The 23959-nt window shown below is 43.8% G+C and overlaps 1 protein-coding gene across 5 annotated transcripts; it reads left to right on the forward strand.

Moving 5' to 3' along the window:
• Positions 1–9273: 9273 nt before the first annotated feature.
• On the forward strand, positions 9274–23379 carry tmem63a (transmembrane protein 63A). 5 transcript variants are annotated; one of them, XM_061704428.1, is made up of 25 exons: positions 9274–9484; positions 11383–11580; positions 11657–11736; positions 11937–12015; positions 12105–12142; positions 12222–12364; positions 12685–12736; positions 13437–13545; positions 13626–13696; positions 13769–13849; positions 14023–14140; positions 15403–15536; positions 15780–15923; positions 16297–16450; positions 16514–16620; positions 16694–16780; positions 17009–17074; positions 17218–17380; positions 17652–17757; positions 18229–18396; positions 18516–18631; positions 18706–18756; positions 18836–18886; positions 20321–20394; positions 22856–23379. In XM_061704428.1, the coding sequence occupies exons 2-24, from the start codon at positions 11410–11412 to the stop codon at positions 20375–20377; spliced, it is 2346 nt and encodes a 781-aa protein (XP_061560412.1). In that variant the 5' UTR covers positions 9274–9484; positions 11383–11409; the 3' UTR covers positions 20378–20394; positions 22856–23379. The 5 variants fall into 5 exon arrangements, with proteins under 5 accessions (XP_061560412.1, XP_061560413.1, XP_061560411.1 ...); XM_061704429.1 differs by lacking the exon at positions 20321–20394 and having other exon boundaries at positions 22856–23378; XM_061704427.1 differs by lacking the exon at positions 22856–23379 and having other exon boundaries at positions 20321–22084.
• Positions 23380–23959: the final 580 nt, after the last annotated feature.

Raw genomic sequence — 23959 nt, forward strand, 5'->3', positions numbered from 1 at the left:
TCCAGTCACATCTCTTGCTAGCAGGCAGGCAGTAAGGCGCTTTCACGCTGGCAGGTTTGCTTTGCTTTGCTCTAATTCCCCTTTCTTTCTCTGCGTGCGAGTGTGTGCGCGTGTGCCTGCGTGCTTGTGTGTGTGCATAAAATCTGACGCTTTTTTTGTTGGTGTTGTGGTTGTTTCTTTACTTTCTGTTTGTGTGCGACACTTGTGTGTTGCCTCTCAGCAGCACTGATAAACCCACTTTGACCCCCCCCCCCCCCCGATCTGTTGGCTCTGGGCTGGCAGCCTCGCTGTACGGGCTAGCACACACGCACACGTTTCCATACGCAGAGCCTTAGCTACTAGCTGATGTGTGACGGCCTGCCACTCAAACCCAGCTCCGTTGAGACGCGGCACAAAGGAGGAGGAAAGATGACTGGGAGTGAAGGGAGGAAGAGGTGCAGAGGAGAAGGATGGGGGGGTGAAGGGTATCAGTGTCTTTCCGCTGGCTGGCTGCTCGCTGTCGCTCTCTGGCTGTCTCCTTATCTCCTTACTCTCCCCCAAGTGGCTGCTTTTGGCAGCTGAACACCACCACCCCCAACCCACCACTCAACTGCCAACCTTCTTTTCCACAGAGCACCCCCCCCCCCCCCCCGATCAGTTTCCTCATACCTGACCAAGTGTCACTCCTTTTTAGTCGCAGAGCCCTTCCACACAGACGACATGTAAAGTCAAGACAAAAACATGAGTGATAAGAGGCAGGAGAGGGAGCTAGAGAAGTGGTACTCAGTTCATACCTTCGCAGTTCCCCCCCCCCCCAGGCCAAGTTTAATTCTGGAACGCAGCCAGAAAGTCACATTCTGCACTTGTGAAGCTTTCATACTGGGAGTTTCTACTCGGCATGCACTGATACCGTACGTCTGTACTTGTACTCAAACTGGTAAAAACTCTCTGATACTACGACACCCGATACCAGCCAGTTTATTATGCTGTTCTGTCCTCCCTGAGCGTGCAGTGGATAGCAAGCATCCATCCATCCATCCATTTTCTGTACTGCTTATCCTCACTATGGCCGCAAACAGTTCTTCAGAAAGAGTCAACGCATGCTTGGGTCAAGCTGCTTATTGACACTCCTGTTGACATTTACTGTAAAAGTAAACACACAATAAAGACAGTATTTATGAAGCAAGAAAACATGTTCCGATGAACTGATCTGCATTCTGCACAAACTGATGCAGTCCTTTTTGATCGGTGGGCAAAGTATCCATGTGACACGAAATGGTGGATGTCCTCCACTGGCGTCCTCAGTCTTCCTGTTCCGTGTTAAATTATTCGGTGGCTTACATGTCATGTCGCGATGACGTCGCACGGTTTATGTAATTGATGTTATCTACAAATTACAGACAAAAGCAATATCAGGATTGAATATTCCAAACTATATGTTGAGTGAATCATGAATCAAACAGTATTGCCATGACGGAAATGTGATAAAAACTAGAGGTCCGGGGGACAGAGTGGCCATCCGAGTTCAATTCGTCAAGTCACGAGAATAATGACTTCCAAGAAACTCGAACCTAAATCACGTCTACAATGATTCACTGTCAGGTTAGGATGATTCTGCGAATCAATCACCCGAGCAAGCATCAGCGTGGCAAATGCACCCACCCGGTGGTGCTGCCATCGAGTGGCTGAGGAGGAAAGAACGAGGCCGAGCAACAAGACAGGAACGAGCGAGATTGTGCTGGAGGAGGAGGAGAAGGAGCTTGCTCAGCAATATGGATCCAAAGCCGGAGGTTATTGAAGACAAAGATTTCTCCATCAGCACCTCGGCGGCTGCCGATACCGCTGAGTCATCACGACTGCCAGACACGCAATAAAAATGTCTCACTCTTCATCGCTGCGCTCATCATCGCTTTCTCTGACACTCATCATCCTCGTCGTTATGACAACATAGGAGTGACCGATCAAGAGCTAACGATATTGATGTCGCACTGGCACCAAAAGTACCAGCAATTTACTGGTTATTTGTTATTTTGTGTCCCTCCCAGCTGTAGTTTACTGTAAAAGTGAGGCATGAAACAAAAGAAAATTAAACATTGTTTATTTAGGCACCAACATGTTTACCCGTGTAATCTCATCTAACAAACGTCTGCTCGCTTAATGCGAACATATGATGTGAAAGGTCATTGACAGGCAAAATGGACATTTGCATCAGTGTTACGGTAAATCTTCAAGGAAGTGCTACTTCACTACTTGCATGGAATTGTGGCTGCAGGAATTTGCATGCAAGGGTTTTATCCTGGGACTCTGGCTTGAAAAAAATCTTTATTTTCTACTACTAACATGCATTTTATTCTCATTTAGGTGGACTGGACTTCCTTCGATGGCATACGTTGCTACTGAGTGTATGGTATAATAAACTCGGAGACAACAAAATTAGCCTTTGCTGAATGTTAGCATTCACGATTAGCATTAGTGTGCGAGCGATTACCATTTTAGGTAAAAAACAACAACAACAAAAAACACTAACTACCATTCAGCTCAGTCATACATCATGTTCTATGTCCATTACACAACTAACAGTGTCTTTAAAATCACTTACAGACGCTCCTCTGCCGTTTTTGGCAATGTTTTTCACAGTCCACGGACGCACTGTTCATCTGCAACAAATGTCTGTGCAGTATTTTTGTGGTCGACTTAGCCGAGTGAGATTATTGTTTGTTCCCGGCCCGAGTTCACTTAAGACTGTCCATAGGTGTGAAGGTGAATGGTTTTCTGTCTACATGGCTGGCGATCTGTCCGGGTTGTAGCCCACCTTTGAATTACGGTCAGCAGGGATCGGCACCAGTTCACCCGCAACCCTGACGAGGACAAGCACTATCAAATATGCTGCCCCCGCGACCCGACCTCGGATAAGCGGTAGAAAATGGATGGATGGATATCCGGCAACCAAGAGGTCTAGCTTGATTCATTGATTAAGAGGTGCGTCTGAAGACTTTTGGATTTGGATGATTCATTCCTTAAATGAATAAACTGAGAGTGAATTTTGCCTTCCGGAAGCCAAGTGGGAAAAGCTCGGAGCCATCAGGCTTCTCTCCAAGGCGTCAACTGCACATCTGCCCCTTGGCAAGGCCGGAATTAAGTCTCTGCAAAAAAAAAAAAAAAAAAAAAAAAATCCCCTTTTCACTCTCCTTTCCTTGTTTCCACCGTCTCTCTTTCGGCTTTTAATTAAAGTGAAGCAGGGGGGCTGCTAAAAACCTGCTACTAATTACACAGCCACTGCCCCTCACGTTCGGTCTTAGCCTCTCTCTCCTGCTCGTGTTTGCTTGTTTGCGCTCTCTCCTCTGGCAACTTCCTTCCTCGGGGGGCCGTGTGCTGGAGCTCGGCCAGCGGCCACCAGCACCGCCACGGGCGTTATTAACATCTGCACGCACGGGCAAAATGGCAAGAAGTGAGAATGTGCAACACACACAAAATTGTCATTCTGGGATCCTACGACACGCTCGTGGACACTTCACGCCACTTTTGCAGCCGCGTCGAGCCGCCTAACGGGTGCGAACCGTAATCGGATTTCACTCTGATACAATCACACAAGCTGATATGACGCTGCCAACTTCTCCTTCCTGTCAAATCCTGAGATCATCATATTACTCCAGACGCCACCAGATGGGGCTATATTTCCTTCAAATGGTGTTTTACATTTAATGCAGAGTAGTGATTTTCTAGGACAAGCTGGATCGAAAATGAATAGACGGATCGTGATTTAATAGTGACAATGTGCTGACTCCCATTTAACATGAGTTTGATTGGTGATTGATAAATTCAGAAGCTAATGTCTTACGCACCTATGATTAAAAACAAAATGAAGTTACTTATTACGGTTTAATGATGGTGACAGTTTTACTCTGGATTTAATGTATTATATTTCCATTATTTTCTATACAAAAAAACTGGTTTGCACTCTGAACAAATCATATCGTGGTCTACCGCAAAGGCTCCACTGTACTGCAACCCCAACAACATTGCGGTTCGTGTCACCGCTATTTCGCCGATTTTGTTTTTCATGTTTTTTTTTTTATTTTTTATTTTTTTTTACAGTGTACAGGCAAGTCTGCATTTCAAGTTGACCGCCTTCAGTGTAGTACAACATTGTGCCGCAACATTCCGGCCAGCACCGAGCTCTACTGGAACCCCCAAGCTCCAGTAATAGTTTTCGTTCCCACAGAGCAGAGAGAATAAACACTATGCCTGCGAGCATTGTTGTCTTCTGTTTGTATGTGTTGCTGCACCTTGTGTGTTAAAGTAGCAGTAGATTGAAGATTTATAATTGTCATTCCATTTACGCAGATTTCCGTTAGCTCACGTTTCACATTATACTGCGTGTTAGTAGTATGCTAGCGATCGTCCGTTGAAGATTTTGGTGTTCAAATTCTTTTGTGTTGTACGCGTCATTTTTACAGTAAACTTAACTCAGAGTGACAGACAGCCGAAAGCAAACATGTTTTACCTCCTTTTTGGAGGTAAAACATGCCAGCGACCGTGAGGACAGGTGCTAAAGAATATTTTTTTAAATGTGTTTAAAGTGTGTGGGAAGGGTAAAACTTTGATACGGTCTCTCTATCGCGGGTGTGTCTGGAACGTACCCCGGCGATAAATTAGGGTTCCTAAGTTACCTCAGGTGTGAGTTATTAGAGAAGAGAGCGAGCACATCGAGAGATGCAGATAAAGTCGCTGGGCTGCAGGAGTGGGTGGGACTTTGATGCCCTGCCGCAATCAAGCCTTTGTCACCATCTGGACGCCATTTTAAAACCATCAGCTCTGGCTCCCTCTTGTAAACAAGGGCGCGACCCAAAACGGGCCGCCCTCGCTAAACGGGCTCTTTCTAGCAGCTGCAGACCCCCACGACCCACCCCGAAAGGGCTGATGTTGAAAATGCATCCAGCAATGCAAGTTAAGTCGTAATTTAACCAGACTACGCTGGCGAATAGTTCAATGACTTGGAAGTAAAGGGTGTGTGTGATTCACTTACATACACTCACTGGCCAAATCATTAATTAGTTACACCTCAAAATTTACAGAGATTTTAAAAAACATAAAATAACAAACATCTTGCTGGCGCTACAATCCTCTTCTACTGATTCTCCTTAGATTGTACAGGTGTGCCTAATAAAGTGGCCAGTACACCGCCATTGGAGTCAGGTCCACCTCGAGATTTCCCATTGTTACGTCTATTCTTTTAAATATACCTTCAACTTGCGCTCATATTAGCATAAAGACAAACGGAATTATGAATGGCAGATTATTGAGAATTAGTATGCGTTTACATGGGTGGAGGGCAAAGATAAAAGCGATGGGGTTTGTGACAGTGAAGGAGTCGTGTCAGGGGTGTGTGTGTGAAACAGTTGATCTGATGCAAAGTTCACTCACATGCACAGAGAAAATGCACACACACTCACACACACACACTCACACACACACACACACACGCACACAACTGTATTGGGGCTCCTGGGATAATGACATGGAAATGATATGCTAATTCTATGCTAATCTGGCAACATTATTCTGCCCACTGGGGACGGCTGAGGAACTTGCCAGAAACTGTGCACGCGCACACACGCGCGCGCGCGCACACACAGCAGAGTTGGTTAAAGTGATGTCAAAATATCGACAAAGGAAGTGTACAATAGTGATACAAACTTTTACAAAACCTATGGGTAAAAAAAAAAAAAAAGATGAAATTAAACTTTTGATCACATGAACTGTGATGACAAATTGCGTTATAAGTATGAATTACACATCTACAGGCGATTTTAGATTTAGATTATTTTTTTTTTTCAAGCAATGGAAAGCTCGAAAAGAAAAAAAGCATTGAGACCGATTTACTACACAAATGGCATTGAGAGCAACAGCGCCCCTTTCTGGATGAACAGCATACCTACAGCTTTTACACCGTTTCATTCAAAATAACATCTTGGTTGAAGTGGGGTTTCTTACCAAATTTTTTAACATATTTTCCTGTTTTAAAGATGTGTTAAAAATACACTTTCAGCAGTTTATTGAACGGGACAAATGGTCAGAGACACGAAGCCAAAATGAAAATACTTGCAAGGAGCATTGGGAAGCATTGGAACACTGAACTAAATGCTTGGTAAATGGCGCCTGACGTCACGCACTAGGCCACACCCTTTAAAGGCACACGTAAACACACAAACACTACAATGACTGTGTGACTTTTGTGTGTAACAGTCCGTGTGGAGAAATAATCAGCGCAAAATCCAGCGGTATAAAAATACAATTGTAGTGTGGAAAAATCCGCAATACAATGAAGCAGCAAACAGTGAAGCGCAATATGGCGAGGGACGACTGTATTTCTTGACATTCTCTTATTATGTTTTTACAATACAGTGCTATTTTTGCTATTAAAAACATAGCAAAACAAAACTTTTTGGAACTGATCAATGGCATTTAAAGTCATTTCAGTGGGGAAAATGTACTTGATATACAGTACGAGTAAATTGAGTTACAAGCTTAGTCAAGGAACAAATTAAATTCATAAGTCAAGGTACCACTGTATTTAATACAAAGCAACAGTGATAATGTCCACAAAGTTTTCAGGGGGCTACTGTAAGAGTTTGTTAAACATCCGTACATTAAAATGAATGATACTGACGGTATACAAATAAAGCTGTGTATTAAGTCAATCAAATCCAAATCCATCTTTTGCCAGGAAGGTGTCATCCCTTCCCTCCTTCCTGACTGTCGACGTTTTCCCTGCCTGTCCCCTCCCCAAGTGGCCGTGATTGACAGGTGGGCTATATCCACGCAATATCACCCAGCACACGTTCCTATTCCCTCCTGGAGGCTTCATCCGCTGGTCAAATTAACCTTCCATGCCAAGGGGAGGGGAGCGACGCCGGGGGGGCTGCGTGGGCCAATCAGCAGGTGATTAGGCCGGGGGCGGGCGGGGTGAGGGGTCACCGCAATGGGGCCATCGCAAGCCTGATTGGTTTCAATCAGCGGCTGGTCGGGAGGACAGCTGGGAGCTGAGCCGCGGCGAGCGCTAATCAACATGTCCCACAGTGAGGCATGAACGCTCTCACACACACACACACACACACACACACTGGTGTACACACAGCCACATCATGAACATCAGTTTGAGTACACATTGACACAGGACAGGAAAGACGCAAACACACAGCAGGCAGAAATGAACAGTCCAGGCGGAAGCCTGCGAACAACCACCTCATGGGAATCTGCAGGGGGAAACGCTGCGCAACCGCACGATGTTACAGTAAATTGAATGACTAATTGCATTGGCTTCATTAACGTGACCGTCCGATCGGCGCCCGAGACATTGCTTAGCGATGCTCGGTCCCACACAGATCGCTACCCGTTCCCCCGATTGCCTCCGATGTGGACCCGACCGCATTCTGCCCGCTGTGTCGGATGCCGTGCTAATTCCAGCCCAGATCTTGGTCGACTGATGACTGATGAAATGACTCGCCGAGTCACAAACATCTCATTTTGGCCTTCTGCCGCTTTTGTTTTGCACGAGGCTCGATGTTACGGAACAGCCGCGGTCACATGAGACGAAATGTGTTTTTAAAATAGTCCCCAACGCGTCACGCTTGCTTCTGTGAAAATAACGATGCATTTGCATCTAACAGTACTTCAAAGTTCTGCTGTTTGACATCACTATCTCGCACAGCATGACAGCTTGCATCCCTCTCGTGAGGAACCTCTAATGTAATAATCGAATCTAACTCATGTTAAAACATGACTTTGGCGCTATCCTGATGCTAAGAAAAAACATGTTAAAGTGAAGGGAGGAGGTTCATTTAGTCACGCCGTAGCCTAATAGAAAACGAGTGCTTTGCTGTTATCTTGTGGCATCTGTCAGCAATTATTGGGGGGGTAGGGGGGGGGGGGGGGTGTCAATTACTTGCAGATTTGCACTAATCACTTCAAGGTTCGGTCCCTCAGAACACTTCACGCATACTGACAATCGGGCCTAATTTAAGAATATTTTCCTCTCTTCCAATCAAAGTCAGCAGAGGCTCAATTATTGGATGTGTTCCAAAGATTATCCTGAGCGATTATCCTGTGGTGTGGGCTTTGCTCAAAGTGATTTTTCCTCCCAGAGCCGACAATCGTGAATGTTAAACTGTGATGTGAATTCCGAGATTAGTTTCCAAATACATTACTACATGTTTGAAAATCATTTATGAAAATGTGTAGAGACTAAAAACTATGTACTAGTGGTACTGAATTGTGGAGCTATAGCATTTCACTGTTTTTCACCATTTTGGGGGGGCCTTTGCTAAAACAGGGCCCTGTGACTATTCCCTTCGGGGAGGGGGAACATTTTCTAAAAGTCCAACTTGACAGCCGGCGTGTGAACGAGGGCTATGCACTGGCGTGGCCACTTTAGAGTGCCTCGTTGTGCCGTGGAAATGCCCCGCGACGACCCCGTGGGATAGATTCCAGCCACTGGAGGCTTTAAGCAGATATATTTCTCAAACATGTGGTTACGTATAGGCAGAAGAAAAATGCAAGACAAAGTAGTGTCCATTTTTCCAGGTCGTAGTACTGGTATTTGATTGACATTTGTCAATTGAGCGGGGCGTCGTTTCAGCGGATTCAGCGGACACGCCCACAGTGTTGAACGTCTTGATTTTTCCTGATTTTCAAGCCTCATTGTTTTTTTTTTTTTAATCATTCAAATTTGGCAGGATTTTTAACAACACTCTGTAGTGAGTCACATTTCGAAACTTCAATATTTATGATGGCATCATCACAGAGGTTGTGTGATACAACACCCACTAACATTACGACACTGATGTCAGTGTATAAAATGCTACAAGCGTGTGGAAAGATTTTCCCAAAAATGAGACCACTTGCAAAATATGCAAGTCTATCTTCAAATACAATAAAGGCACAAGTGAAATAAAACAGTTCCATTTTTAAAACATATGGGAGCCTGGCTACAATATCCCGTTTTACAACACACTATGCCATGGGGGGAAAAAAATAAAATAAATAAATCTCCCAGAATATTACAAAAAAATCTCTCGTGGTTCAAGCAGAGATTTGGGTTACGAGAGTGAAGGGATAGAGAAACAAAGACAAAAGACAAAGCACTAATTGTAAACAGGATGAGAGAAGTAAATCATTACATTATCTACAACAATGAAACATTAAATATGAGTAGGCTTTCTGAAATCACATGACATGACACAGCTCTGCTTACAACTGTCGACTGTCTGCGCATGCGCGGAACATGTCTCGCGCGCACGCGCCTGGGGTTGCACACAGACTGTCGCACAAGTGGGCGTCTTCGCGGCTTTAAAAAGTTGACTTTGCGGCTAATCGACGGGCGCAAACACCACAGGGCAGGGCGGGCCACGTAAGCAAGCCAAACACGCCGTGCGTCTCCCTTTCGAACAGGCAGCTCAACTTTGTGGATGGCGGATGTCGTTCACGGTGGTGACTTGTCAGTGAGGTAGGAAAAGTTCTGCGGCGACGTCTCCGGTTCCGCATTCGCTACTTTTCACCCCACAACTAGTGAGTTAGTGTTTTTTTTGTTTGTTTGTTTTTTTGCTTAGGGCCAGGTGTCATTAGCGCTAAAAGAAAAAAAAGTAAGCAAAAGTATTTCACGCAAAAAAAAAAAAACAAAAAAAAAAATGGCGGACGCGTCTGTCATTTGGATTTACAAGTGTCACTCGTCGACTTGAAGGCGAACTCCAGATGTTAGACGGAGCCGCGCGCGCTGCAGAACCCGTGACTTCGACCGCGGCGTGCGGGTCAGTTGATTTGAGTTGTCACGCACGCGCAGAGCAACGTGCGTGACAAACCCCCGTGGTCAGAGTTTGGAAGTTGGGAAGTAAAAGATTGGGACACTATACCTGTCTATCTATTGTAGCCAGAGGTGGCAAAAGCGCTCACACTCTCGAGTCTAAGTAGTAGAACAACTGAAGTCGTACAAACTAAAACGTACTTAAGTGAAAGTGTTCGTTTTATAAATTGCAGTACAGTGGACGACCCCATAATCACGGTTTGACACCCGTGGATTTACGGGTTTGGATTTTTGTTTCTTTTTATTTTGAATTCTTTGTAAATTAGGGGTGGGGACGCAACCCCCGTTTTTCATGGAAAATGCTTATTAGCGGTCCCCGCTTATTAAAAACACAAAGAACAACAACAAAAAAGATTGCACAACCAATAATAGATACCAATAAATGTAGCGAGCAGAATCAAGCTTAATATAATTGAGTCAAAGGACTGCTTCTTCTTAAAAATACACCAGTAAGATAACAAGTATGTTTTATTTAAAACTACTCTGACATTGGTTACTTAAGTAAATTATATTAAATAAACATAACGGGGGAGCCTAAACGTAGCGCGTTACTATCATCCTCTGTTGATAACTGCACAATGGAACAAAAAACTTATCTCCATACAAAACAGGTTGCCTCTTATTTATCATATGGTGGTTTTACTAAAAAAAAAATAATAATAATAATAATATAAAAAAAAAAAGCGGCACGCTGGCCGACTGGTTAGAGCGTCAGCCTCACAGTTCTGAGGACCCGGGTTCAATCCCCGGGCCCCGCCTGTGTGGAGTTTGCATGTTCTCCCCGTGCCTGCGTGGGTTTTCTCCGGGCACTCCGGTTTCCTCTCACATCCCAAAAAAAACATGCATTAATTGGAGACTCTAAATTGCCCGTAGGCGTGCATGTGAGTGCGAATGGTTGTCTGTTTGTATGTGCCCTGCGATTGGCCGGCAACCAGTTCAGGGTGTACCCCGCCTCCTGCCCGATGACGGCTGGGATAGGCTCCAGCGCGCCCGCGACCCGAGTGAGGAGAAGCGGCTCAGAAAATGGATGGATATAAAAAAAGAAATCACATGACATATCGTATGTTGTTGTTTAAGACTTAGCTAGTGTTGGCTTGACCTTTATGCAATCTAAGCTGTGTGACAGACGTGCTAACCACTTGGTCGCAGCACTGGAAAAAAAACACTTGGGGCATAAATATAAAACAATCAAATGAAAAAAAACCAAAAAAAACTAACTGAGTGTGCTGTTGTTGAACTATTTTGATACTATCATTGTGTCGGCAAAATATCACAGTAACGTGTTGTTATATACTCTGTTATTCCCACTCCTTTCTTTTGTATTGGCTCATCTCTTTCCACATTCATCATCTACCCGTTGTATCTATCGTATTGAAAATGTCAGTGTCCTATCTCAATGTTAGGGGGGGAAATTGTCGAAAGAGAAAAACAAAAAACATTAACATTTGGAGGTGCATCCTTTTCATTGCACTTGCCAAGGTGCAACATTTCCTATGCTTATACAAAAAAAGGACTAATTCTCAGATGTGTGTCGTTGCGTACAGACAAAAACTGCCAGTTCCCCCGCAGTGATGTCATCTTGGTGGTGGGAGCAGTGGTCCCCCGTGGGCCCGAACAGCACCATTGGTTCTAGCGGCCCCGACGACAAGACCTGCTTCAACAGCACGCAGAATACCGTCCTGAATGGAGTCAACTTTGGGGGAGTGCCTGTTGTGCTGCTGCTCAACTTTAGCGTCTTTTTGGTACGAGCTCTTGTTTGTCGACAGTTAAAGTAAAAGGTGTGCCAGATGGACTGACTGTTATCTTTTGGTCCTACAGGTGTTGCTGATCCTGTTCTCGGTTATACGGAGGAAGTTCTGGGACTATGGACGTTTGGCGCTGGTTGCGGACAACGAAGGGTTGGTTTTGAATTAGACTCTGGTTTTGGGTTTGCCACAATGTTGGCTAATTGTGGACAAGAAGCAGACATTCTGGAGCAGATTGTTGATCTTGCAAAATGTTCAGGCTTTGTCGCGTCGTAGCAAAATAATTTCATGTCGAGGTTGGATATATTTTGTGTAAGGAATTGAGTTGCTAACACCCGAGCTTTGTGTTTTAGGGTCACCGAGTCGACAGGCCGTCGTTACAGACACATGTCGTCTTGCGTGTCCAGTGGGGATGACCTCGAGTATGAAATGGTTTGTGGAGTGATAAAACTGTTCGTGACGATCGGGCCAAGTCATTTGTCACAATCTGAACAACATCTATTATATGTCCCTCGCTTAAGGGCTTCTGTTCTTGGCTACCCTTCATCCTCAGAATGGAGTGAGTGTGATTTGTCACCATCTGCTTTGCGGTTGAGCGCCGATCCGCTTGAACTCACGTCTCCGTTTGTATTTTTCAGCGACGAAAAAATAAAAGCCCGATGCGGCGCAGACGCTGTTCACTACCTGTCCTTCCAGCGTCATTTGATCATCCTGCTGCTGATCATTACGGTCACCTCCCTCTCAATCATACTGCCGGTCAACCTGACGGGTGACCTGCTGGGTGAGCTTTGGTGCTTCGGATTTTTCAGTTTGTTTCACTTTAAGTATATAACCTGTTCATTGTGGACATAAATGGGCACTGCCAGATTCACTTTCCCCCCCCCAAACTCCACTGTTTTGACATATTCACTCGCAAAGTCTAAGTTTCCCTTTATTGTTGCTTCTCCTTTTTGCCGACGTCGGTTTAAAAGGGGCCATTATGTAAACGCACAGCTTCATGGCAAATGTTACAGCTGAAAAAGGTGGGGCGTGGACAAAAAAGAAATAAATAATCAATGACTCTCTCTTAGCATATTTTTCCATCCTAATTATGTCTTTCAGGCAACAAGCCACAGAGTTTTGGAAGGACGACTATTGGGAATCTTCAAAAGGGGTAATAAACAGCAACATGGAAGCAAAACAAACTGCGATTAGAATACAGTAGCACAACTGGAAAAAGTCTTAGGCCGCCACGAGATCTATCTTTTAAATGGTCATTACAGGGGTCCTTGATTTCCACCAGTCCCAACATATGAGGTTATGAAGGTGCGCAATGACATAGCAATAAGTCGTCATGCGGCATAAGAAGGGATGTGCCGTGTTTTAGTTTTTCATTACGTTTCATGTTTAAGGACTCAAAGTGACTTTTCATACAAATATTTTGTGTAATTATGACTTTACTATTTCGTTAGCGTAGGTTGGTGATGGAAAACGGCTCCCTCCGATTTGTATACATATTAGGGTTACGTTGCCTCCGTAGGAATTGAACTCTACTGTTAACCAACCCTGTACGTGGATACTTGTGGTGTTCTCCAAGGTGCTATACGAGGCCCACAGATGTTTTACATTCAATGTTACAATTACTTGCTGTAATAGTAGAAAACTGGTGGTGTTTCACAAAGCTTGCCACTGAGTCCAGAGATTTGTTTGTTTTTCATACAAATGTTTCATGTAATTATGACTTCACTACTGCGTTAGTTACAGACTGCAGTGCATTTCGATTTAGGTACACATTTGGGTTATGTTGCTACTGTGGAACGAACTGCACAAACACTACCGGCTGTGTTTTAAGAATGTTTTGCATTTTTCCCCAGAGACAACTGGTTGTGGCTTCACACTGTGTTTGCCGTCCTCTATCTCGCCCTCACTGTCGTTGTGTTGCGACACCATACATCACAAATGAAAGGCATGGGTCAGGACACAGTGAGTTTTTGCCTAGTATCAAATCTTAATTTGACACTTAAGAGGCATTTGTGCTTGACCGTAATCTGCCGGGTTTGCAGCCCAGAAACACCTTGTTTGTGACTTCAGTCCCTAAAACAGCCAAAGAGGACGACATAAAGACACATTTCGCGTGAGTGGACTGAATGGAGTTTGCATGGTTGCTTCCTTCACTGTTCGTATTGTTTGCTGTGCTTTTGTACAGAGAGGCATACCCCACCTGCCGAGTGTGTGCGGTCAACATTGCCTATGACGTGGCTAAGCTCATGCACCTTGATAAGGAAAGGTATGACTAAGAGGTTTCTACATTCAAATGTCTAAAAACAGCTACACCACTCTGACGCGCCTCATAAATGTGATCTGAAACATTTGTTCAGGGATTTTAAAAAAACAAAACAAAAAAAACAACACAATTCAATGCAGGGTGTGACAAATATGCCACGGTGTTTTTCACTCTAGGGTTCGAGCTGGAAAAAACCTGCGTTACTACGAGCGCGTCCTGGAGAAGACGGGCCAGCGGGAAACCATATATCCCAGACTGTGCGGTTGCCTCTGTTGCTGTGCCAAATGTGACAAGGTAAGGATGGACAAGACGACTTCCCGTTGTCATGAAAGGTGTCCTATCGGGTTGCCTTTAATATTTTGGCCGAGGTTAAAAAGAAGACACTCTTATTGGATGCGAACTTCATGCAAGTAGTGTTTCCCCGCTTTATTGCGGTTCATCATTCGCATCCTTGATATATCGTTTTTGTGATAAGTGATCGTTTATTTATGGCTTTTTACAGTATACTTACTGTAATGCCCCCACATGTGGAAGATAAAAGCTACAGTCACTGTCGCACTTTTTAGCTGTTTATTAAATGCCGTAAAAACACCAAAACACTCGCACAGAAGCTGCTGTCGGCCATAGCTCTTGCCCAGACGCTCAAGCTGACTCTACAACCACCCCACCAGGAACCGCCTCTTAAAGGAACACACAGACACAATAATATGTACAGTATTTTCTATACCAGTTCATGCTTTGCTTGCAATTTGATTTTGTTTTTTTTGCATTCAAATACATTAAATGTTTTTAGAAAGTTTGTTTGATTATGTTTAAATGTGTTTGAAGCCTGAAAATAATAATAATTCTTTTTCTCTACGATATTATTACCGGTGGGTCAGGAATGTATCCATGAGATAAACGGGGGTTCACTGTCGTTTGAATGAAACCGGAACTGTCAGGTTCCAGTACAGCATTGCATGTATATTTCTGCCATTGTCTGAGCGTCAGAAGCAGGCCCTTCATCACGCACAAAACATTTGGTATGATTTGGAGTCGCCCGTCTGTCTTGCAAACACGTGGCTTGAATGTGGATGAAATCTGTAGGACAAACATGTCTGTGAAAGAGCCCCTGAAATGTGTCTACTCGTGTTCCAAAGTGAAACTGGCTCTGGGGGCTGAAGTTTCTTTTAAGGACCCCTGGAAATATCCCAAATGACACTAAAATGACCTCTTCGCAAACCAAGACAGAAGACTTCCTGTGTCTTTTCCGGAATTGGTTCTTGAAACTTTTTTTATGAGTCGACTCGTGACAGAAATACCTTCCGAATTTCATGTTCCTCTGCTCAACTGGCTTAAGGGGCTGAATTTGCAAATTGTTCAAGAAGCGGCAACTGAGCCTCGTGCACTTGCCCTAATAAGTATATCCAAATTTAAGACAGCGAAAGGCATATATCTGGTTTTGGAATCCTTGTCTTTCCCCAGAAATAAGCTTCACTCTGACTGTCTGTGGGGTGTGACTTTAATCCTAGGGATGAATCATTTGTACGTGCTCATTCATGTGAGCCTTCCCCCAGGTGGACGCTATAGAGTACTACAACACTAAGGAAAAAGACCTCCTGGAGGAGGTGAGGCAGCAGGTGGAGGTGGTGCCACAGCGCCCCCTGGGGCTTGCCTTCGTCACCTTGCAGACGGAGGCCATGGCCAAGTTGTGAGTAATATTTGATCTTTTTTCTTCCCACATCCGTGCCAGCTGGGAATCCATATTAGAATCTTGTCCAACGTGGTCAGCGCTGCTAAGCGGCGTTAGCTGTCACAGACACAGTGTGATGTGTTTGGGCCAGGGGCCAAAATGGACTAAACTCTTTTCTGGCATAACGGGAAACCTGGACGCCTGCCATTGTTGAAAAGTTCATCATTCTTGTCACTGACGCCTGTCCTCCATCCTCATTAGCATTCTGAAAGACTTCAACGCACTCGAATGCGGCGGCACGAGTCGCTGTTGTGGCCGACAGCGTCAGCCGTCGATCAACAGTGCAAGTCTCAAAGTGAGCAAGTGGAGGGTCAGCTCTGCACCCCATCCCAAAAACCTCTATTGGTAAGCCTACCGCAGCGCACATGACCTTCACACAGCGGAGCCTCGCAACTTCCAAAGAACTCGAGTGGATTTGATTTCATTAAAAATGTGGATTCCGTTTCCAAAGGAAAATGGGATGAGAAGAAATACAAATGCTCTGAATCATTTGATTGGAATTACTTTGCATTCCCCCCCCCCCCTCAAGTGTCCTTTTTCATAAGGGCAATTAATGTTGACAACAAAAGGAAATGGTCAGGATTACAATAGGGTGAATGAGGACAAGCCCCATAGAAAATGGACGGATGCACGTTTCATCTTTTGTGTACGACTTAAATGAACCAGGTTGGACTGTGTGGTGTTTAATGTTGCCTTTGGCTCTCCTCTTCCTGTCCAGGGACCATCTGTCAGTCCAGGGCTTCTCTTGGTTCATGCGCTACATGATGCTCAACTTTCTGCTTTTCTTCCTGCTCACCTTCCTCACAACGCCCACCATCATCATCAACACCATAGACAAGTTCAACGTCACCAGGCCCATCCACTATCTGAATGTACGGTCTTGAGACTCGCACACCCTTTGGGCTGCAAATCTCACCTTTTTCTTGCCTCCCCAGAGCCCAATCATCAGTCAGTTCTTCCCCACGTTCCTACTGTGGAGCTTCTCCGCACTGCTACCCACCATCGTCTACTACTCCACACTCGGGGAGGCCCACTGGAGCAGGTGTGACGCATACCGATTGGCGAGTGACGCGAAAACTGCACTTTGGATTGAATTGTTCCGTGCGCTCTTTCAGGTCCAGCGAGCAGCTGAGCATGATGCACAAGCTTTACTTCTTTCTGCTCTTCATGGTGCTCATTCTTCCCTCGCTAGGACTCACCAGGTAATTTCAATGGCCTTGCTTTAGCCATATGTTGGAGTTTCTTGAGAAGAAAAGAATAAAGTGGTTATATAATTTTGGTGTTGAATCTCATTGGCTTGTGTTAATGTTCCCTTTCTGTCATCGTAGACTATATGCTGATTTAAATTGTACACACAGAATAATAATCGCTTGGGTTATAGTTTTGTCAAGTTAATAACTGTACAAGTGGTTTTGTTTCTCCACTTGCAGCCTCGCCTTGTTTTTCCGCTGGCTGTTTGACAAAAAATTTCTAACAGATGGGAAGCTGAGGTTTGAGTAAGTTCCTCTCACGGTTGCACAAATCTCCTTTTTACAAACTCCTCCAGACTATGAATGTTCTGCACATTATCACCACATTCTGCTTCTAATCAGACTCCAGACCGAGCCATGATGTTTGACATATTACCTCTTTATACTAGATGTGTGTTCTTACCTGACCAAGGGGCCTTCTTCGTCAACTACGTGATCGCAGCGGCCCTGGTGGGCTCGGCCATGGATCTGATGCGGCTGCCCGGTTTGCTGCTTTACACCATCCGCCTCGCGCTCGCCCGCTCGGCCGCTGAAAGAAAATACGTCAAACAGGTTTGCGACAGGCTTGGAATGAGAGAGCTTTTAGATAATTAATGCTAACGGAAATGTATCAAATTTAGTGACCAGAGACTGACTCACTCACCATTACGAGAAGCAAACCGATCAGATTTGTTTTGTAGCAATGGTTGTTGTATCAACAATCGCTCTGCTTATGACTCAACTATACACACTTTTAAGGTTTTGTTTAGAAGACTAGACGGAATATATTCCAAATAAAACGTATTTGTTTCATTATATGATGTTCTTTTCTTTCTCTTGCCAGAACCAAGCCTTTGAGTTTGAATATGGCGCCATGTATGGCTGGATCCTGTGTGTGTTTACTGTCATTATGGCTTACAGTGTCATTTGTCCCATTATTGTGCCTTTTGGTGAGTACTGCAGCACACTTATGGACATGGGGAATATTCCATATGCTGGCGACGTAATCAGAATTTCTACGTAATTTGGAATGAGCCATAGTCTTATCGCTAACGCAGTCGTGAAGTCATGATTACAGGAAATATTTGTCTGAAAAACACAAAGATGTGTAGACTTAGTACCAAACCTTGTGGAACACCACCTGTTTTCTACTGGAACAGCAAGTAATTGTGAAATGTATGCATCATTTAGAATGTGTGGACTACTTAATGTTTGTATGAAAAATACATCAAGGCCATAAATATGAAACAATCTAACAAAATACAGGTAGTACTGAACGTAGCTTTCTGTGCCGTGTGACCACAAATTCTTAAGACTGCACGCCATTTGTAACTTCAAAATGTCGTAAGGGACTGTCGTAAAGAGAAGACAACCCTGTATTATTACTTGAATGTTCCAAATGGCTGCGTGACCTCCACTAGGTCTCCTATACATGACGCTGAAGCACCTGGTGGACAAGCACAACTTGTATTTTGCCTACTTGCCAACACGTCTCGACCGTCAAGTCCACCTGAAGGCTGTCAATCAAGCTCTGGCAGCACCCATCATCTGCCTAATATGGCTTTATTTCTTTTCTGTCCTCAGAACAGGTTAGTGACATGCAGGGGGGGGGGGGTCACACCACCGGTGTCGTCCGAACAATTGTGCTTGTGGGGAAATATTAGGAACCTCTCCCAGTATAATAAACAGATCAAATGTGACATTCCAGGTTTCTTGACATCCACTTCTCTGTTTACCCTGGTGGTGCTTGTCATCACTGTCCTCATCTGCCTCAGCTACACCTTGTTTGGCCATTTCCAGTACCTCAGTCCACACAATTACGCGGTGAGTCACATTTCGTATTTGCAGACTTGCACATTTCTTCATCATCTAGTAACATCTCTTGTGTTCCATTACAGGTGAGGGAGGAAGATGAGGACACACCTGAGGGAGTGGAGGAAAACACAATGGTAAATGTTGTAAATACAGCCACAGTAAAGCTTCACTAATTCATATTTATAAACAGTTTGGGGTGTTATTTTATTACAGGTTTACCTTCCCAGAGTGCTGAACCCCAAATCGTCAGCGGGAGCTTCGAAGGTGACTCAGGCCCAGCAGTCGTACGGTTCCACAGAGGGCAGCTCCAGTCCTGTAGAGGGCAGCGTGACAAAAAAAAACAATCAAAGTTTAACATCTTGTTCGTCATTCCGCTCCCTTGTGAATTAACTCAGCCACATCCAAGGACACAGAAGTATGGAGAGGCAGTGTCAAAGGTTAATACAGGGGAAGTGATCCCACTTGTTTGATATTAGAGAGCCATGTTTACAAGAAAGCACACTTCTGGGTCTCTGTGATTACTGGTAAAAAGAAATAATAATATCCTACACAGATTTGTTTGGGAGAAAAAGAACGGTGGATTGAATGTTTTGACAAATGTTGAAACTAATGTTGCACGAGAACAAAATAAGCGTTAATGATGCCAAAAATGTAAGTAAGCGTTTAATGATTCAAATGGACACCTGTCAATGAAAGCAACTTGTACTTCCCGTTAATAATGCACTTTCTATATCACAGACCTGTTATTTATAAACAAGTGCTGACTTGAGTTACTAGTCAAGCGGACAATTGGTGTATTTTAATTTTTTTTTTTAAACAAAATAATTACTTTTTTTTTTTTTTTTTTTTTTTACCCCAAAAAGTCCCTTTTTACAGTTTAGACATCCATCCATTTTCTTTTACCGATTATCCTCAATAGGGTCGTGGGCTGCTGGAGCCTATCCAGCTATCTTCGGCCGGGAGGCGGGGTACATACACCCTGAACCGGTTGCCAGCCAATCGCAGGGCACATAGAAACATACAAAAACATTCACACTTACATTCAAACCTACGGGCAATTTAGAATCTTCAATCAACCTACCACGCATGTTTTTGGGATGCGGGAGGAAACCGGAGTGCCCAAAGAAAACTCACGCAGGCACAGGGAGAACATGCAAACTCCACACAGGCGGGGCCGGGATTTGAACCCCGGTCCCCAGAACTGTGAGGCACATGTGCTAACCAGTCAGTTACCGTGCCGGCTCAGTTTAGACATTTAAAAAAAATATATATTTTTTTTTTTAATTTTGTAACATTAACAATTTTCAACATGAATCACTTTACATATTGTTTTAATAGTTTTTTAAACAATTTTAAGAACATTTTTGTAAGTTCAATAAAAAAAAAAATTGTTTTTTTTTTTACAGGTCAAAACATGTTTTTGCACATTTCTTGAAATGTTTCATACATTATTTTTAGTACAAAAAATAATCCTTTTGATTAATTTACTTTTTTTGTAGTTTTTAACAAATTGTAACATTTTTTAAATTCCCCTTTGTTTATTTTTTTTAAAACTTTCCTTTTCACACTTTGAAAGTGTTTTTAAAAGAACTCTGAACAAATATTCTTTTTACCGTTTGAAAAAGTACATACAAAACCTTTTGTATTACGCTTTCACAAAATCCATTCCTTGACGTAACGTGCGTGGTGTGTCTTCAGGGGGCGCTGTTGATCTGCAACTGCGAAGCTTTGAAGCACTTCAATGCACAGTCTTGACTGGGGATTTAACCTTGGTATGTGGCCCGTTACTGGACAATAATAGCAGTAGCTCCGCCCCCTCACCTGATCTCTCTCCACTGTCGCCTCCTGTTGTGCTCTTGCCATTTCATCCCCTTTCACCCTCTTTCTCATCACACGCTTCCCACCCGGGCTGACTGAGGCCTCCGCCAGTCTGTTGTCATGTAAAGACTTTCGGCTGAGCTTGATTAGCGCGGTTGTTATGCGTGGCCAGCGGAGTGCTGCGCTAACGACATACATATGTAGGTTAGTAGGTGACGAAGACTTTTTTTTTTTTTTTTTTTCCAAGGCTGCTCGACACGGATCAATGTGCGATAATGGGACCTCACAACACTGACAGATATTCACAACAGATTGCGTCACGTATAGCTGGGTCCACAAGTACTTGGACACTGAGTTTTTATGATTGATGCCTTTATACACCACCACCATGTGATTGAAATAAAACTACAGTGGTGCCTTGAGATATGAGTGACCCCAATACGAGCTGTCATTCAGACAATTTAAAAAATATAAAATTTTTGGGACTTGCAAACGCACACTTGAGATACACAACTAACTTCCCAATAAGCAGCAATAAGTCAGCTATCGTGTTTTCCGGGTTTGGTCACGTGACGTCCCACATATAGCGGATTCTCCCCCCCCCCCCAAAAAAATTATCGCCGCCTTATAAGTCTCTAAGCAACGGATTTCTGAACACCGTGAAGCAACACATAGACAGAAAATATCACAATACTCACAGGCATATATTCTTTATCCTCCGTGAAAAAACGACTAATATTACTGAAGCTTACAGAGTCACTGAGAATAATGGTGGCTCCTCTGCGTTTGTTTTATACTGCCCCACGGTGGCCAAGGCGGGCACACCAGGAGAAGCACCACAATGAATTCTAGAATGAGTTCTATCATGATGCAGTGTTTAATTCTTCATATTTTTTAATTGTTGTTATTCTGCCAGTTTTAAATAAAGTACAATATTATAGAGTGCTATTTTCCCCCATTAAAAACATATTACAGAAATTGGTGTTTTTTTTGGGGGGAGGCTGGAACAGATTGAAGATCATGATTGACTCCAGCTGAAAGTTTCTTTAAAAAAAAAAAAAAAAAAAAATGTTTTGGGCAGATTAACCAATACTCATAACAATGGGAAAGTCCAAGCAACTCAATGAAGATCTGTGAAGGAGAATTGGAAATTTACAGCTGTTTGGGAAAGAAAAGAAAGTTCTGTCTCCAGTTAGTCAAAGGAATGCTCTATTGACTTGAGATCAGGGGGAAGACTTGGTCATTGAATAATATTAAAATACCATCACGAAGACCAATTGAATTTTAAATGCCTGAAACAGCTGCAATGAAAGCTGAACATCTTCAGTTAAGTCACATATTCATTGCTTTATTTAAAATCCATTGCGGTGCTGTATAAAGACAAAATACTAAAAACCGCCGCTGTCCGAATCCTTGGACCAAAACTGCATGTGCTGACATTTATATGTGGACGATGTGGAGGCAGCTTTCTAGAACCACACGCTGCCCGAAACACACCACCATGTCGGTGGCGCACAGCTTGATCCACACGTGGCTCTGCTAGATTTAATGAGCCTGTGAAAACCTCAGCCTAATTCAATTGCGGAACACATGAAGACATTTGGCTGGTGGTGGAAGGACTGCTGGAGGTGGTCTCATCAGCACTGTGCAAGTTCAACTAGTTCAAAAAAAAAAAACCTCCAGATTGAGTTGTGCGTAGGTGTGCAACCCAGTCCGTCCAGTTCCTTCTCAATGCATTCTTGCTGTCTGTGCTTTTGTGCGACACAGACACCATTATTGAGTCGGCTGGCCGGCTCTCTTTCAGCATTCGCTTTATCCGTCACTCCCAGGCTATTGAAGTGCGGCAAGAACAACAGCGTTCATTCATATTAAGTGCATCAAATAGAAATTAAAGCCAGTTTAGTGCGCAGGTTTCGCCCACGTGTCAGCGCCAAGATCGATGGCCGTGACCCCCGAGCCAACGGGAGCGTCTGGCGGCGACGTGCGAAGTGACGCTCCCTCGCTTTTTGTGTGGCGGGATTAGTGTCGTGGCAACGCCGGTCGCTCGGGGCGGCGGGTTTCCCAGAGCGAGCGGGACCGCGACCGCTTCCAAGTTTTCTTCCTATCCTGTCCCAAGTGGGATTGGTCTGAGGTGCGTGTGGATTATGTAGTGGTCAGTAGGCCTGGTGGATATGACCTTAAAAGGCAACAAAACCCAAGATGTCCAAACTTCCTGTTATTCAGCAATCCCTTGTTTATAGCGGGGGTTAGGTTCTGGACCACGCCCGCCATCGGTCAAATCCGCGAAGTAGCGACCACTTAATTAAAAAATACATATTTGAAAGCTTTTTGAACCTCGCCAGACTTTTATGAATCTTAACATCTGTCATACTCTTTTTTTTGCGCGGGAATTAAGCTTGTTTTTTCTGTTCGCAGTATTTTCATTAGTGTAACCAGTGCACGTGAATCGCCTTGCCCTGGTGGTGACTAAATGTCCATGTCACGTCTGCGACCCTGAGCTCAGAGTGTGTTGATCTGTTGTGAACGCGTGCACCGTCCTGGCGTGGTCAACTCTTGTCCGAAGAGGTCACCCCACTCCCCTCCTACGAGTAGGCGACCCTAACTTGGCAGGCAGCTGAGGCCACCGTTGCTGATGGAGCATGTGACTACAAACTGAAGCTCTTTTGTTTGGACAACTGAAACCAAGGCTTGGGAAGAGGCAAGCATGGGAATGAATGGACATTTTCAATTTATAAAAAGGGGAATATTTTATAAATGCTGTTTTTGAGTACTTGCGTGACTCAAGGACATAATTTGCCATACTAAAGGAGCCCATGAAAGGAGTACAAGAATTTACTGAAATAAATACAAATAAATAATACAAGTGCTTATAGACACTATACCCCGATTTATCAGCAGTTGCATCTTAAATAGAAGAACACAAAATAAATATTTTTTTCCACTTTGTGCTTCCGCTATAATGGTGAAATATAATTTACTATCTAGCCTCGTCAGCTGGTAAATGGACACTTTCTATTTATTGGTTAAACAAAAGAAACTGAAAACAATGAATTCTAACAATGTAAGGTCTACTGGCTGGTCTACCAATATTTCTAACAGATAAAGCAGCAAGATATGCTACTCTCTCCGTTACGAGCTTGTATGGTCAACAAATGACAAAGATGCGAGAGAATTTATGCATAATGTGTCTTTAACCATTTATTTGCATGTGTGTGACTGTAGTCTACTTTCCGTAGTAGATTTAATTGGTGTTTTACTACAGTCACACTGGATTCAAATTGCTTCATAAAAATAATTATATATATACACACACACACACACACACACATACTGTATTTAACCAGCATTACAAACACACAACTATTGCTCCACTAATAACACAACCTTGAAATTGTCACCTTTGAATTACAGCATCCAAACACTACACGAGTATACAGACACAAGGTCAATGGTGTTGGTCACTTACCATGTCCTCTTGAGTCCTGTAATATTTCATTGTACAGGCCACCCCTGGTTCTC

This window comes from Phycodurus eques, chromosome 18 (genome assembly GCF_024500275.1).
Source record: "Phycodurus eques isolate BA_2022a chromosome 18, UOR_Pequ_1.1, whole genome shotgun sequence".
NCBI classification, from domain to species: Eukaryota; Metazoa; Chordata; class Actinopteri; order Syngnathiformes; family Syngnathidae; genus Phycodurus; species Phycodurus eques.

Bases quoted from the DNA above. Each gene is read 5' to 3' on its own strand.
- tmem63a (XM_061704425.1), top strand. From the start codon at position 11,410: ATGTCATCTTGGTGGTGGGAGCAGTGGTCCCCCGTGGGCCCGAACAGC. The intron at 12,365-12,684 runs GTGAGCTTTGGT...TATGTCTTTCAG, and splicing joins CCTGACGGGTGACCTGCTGG to GCAACAAGCCACAGAGTTTT. The intron at 17,075-17,217 runs GTAAGTTCCTCT...TCTTTATACTAG, and splicing joins GATGGGAAGCTGAGGTTTGA to ATGTGTGTTCTTACCTGACC.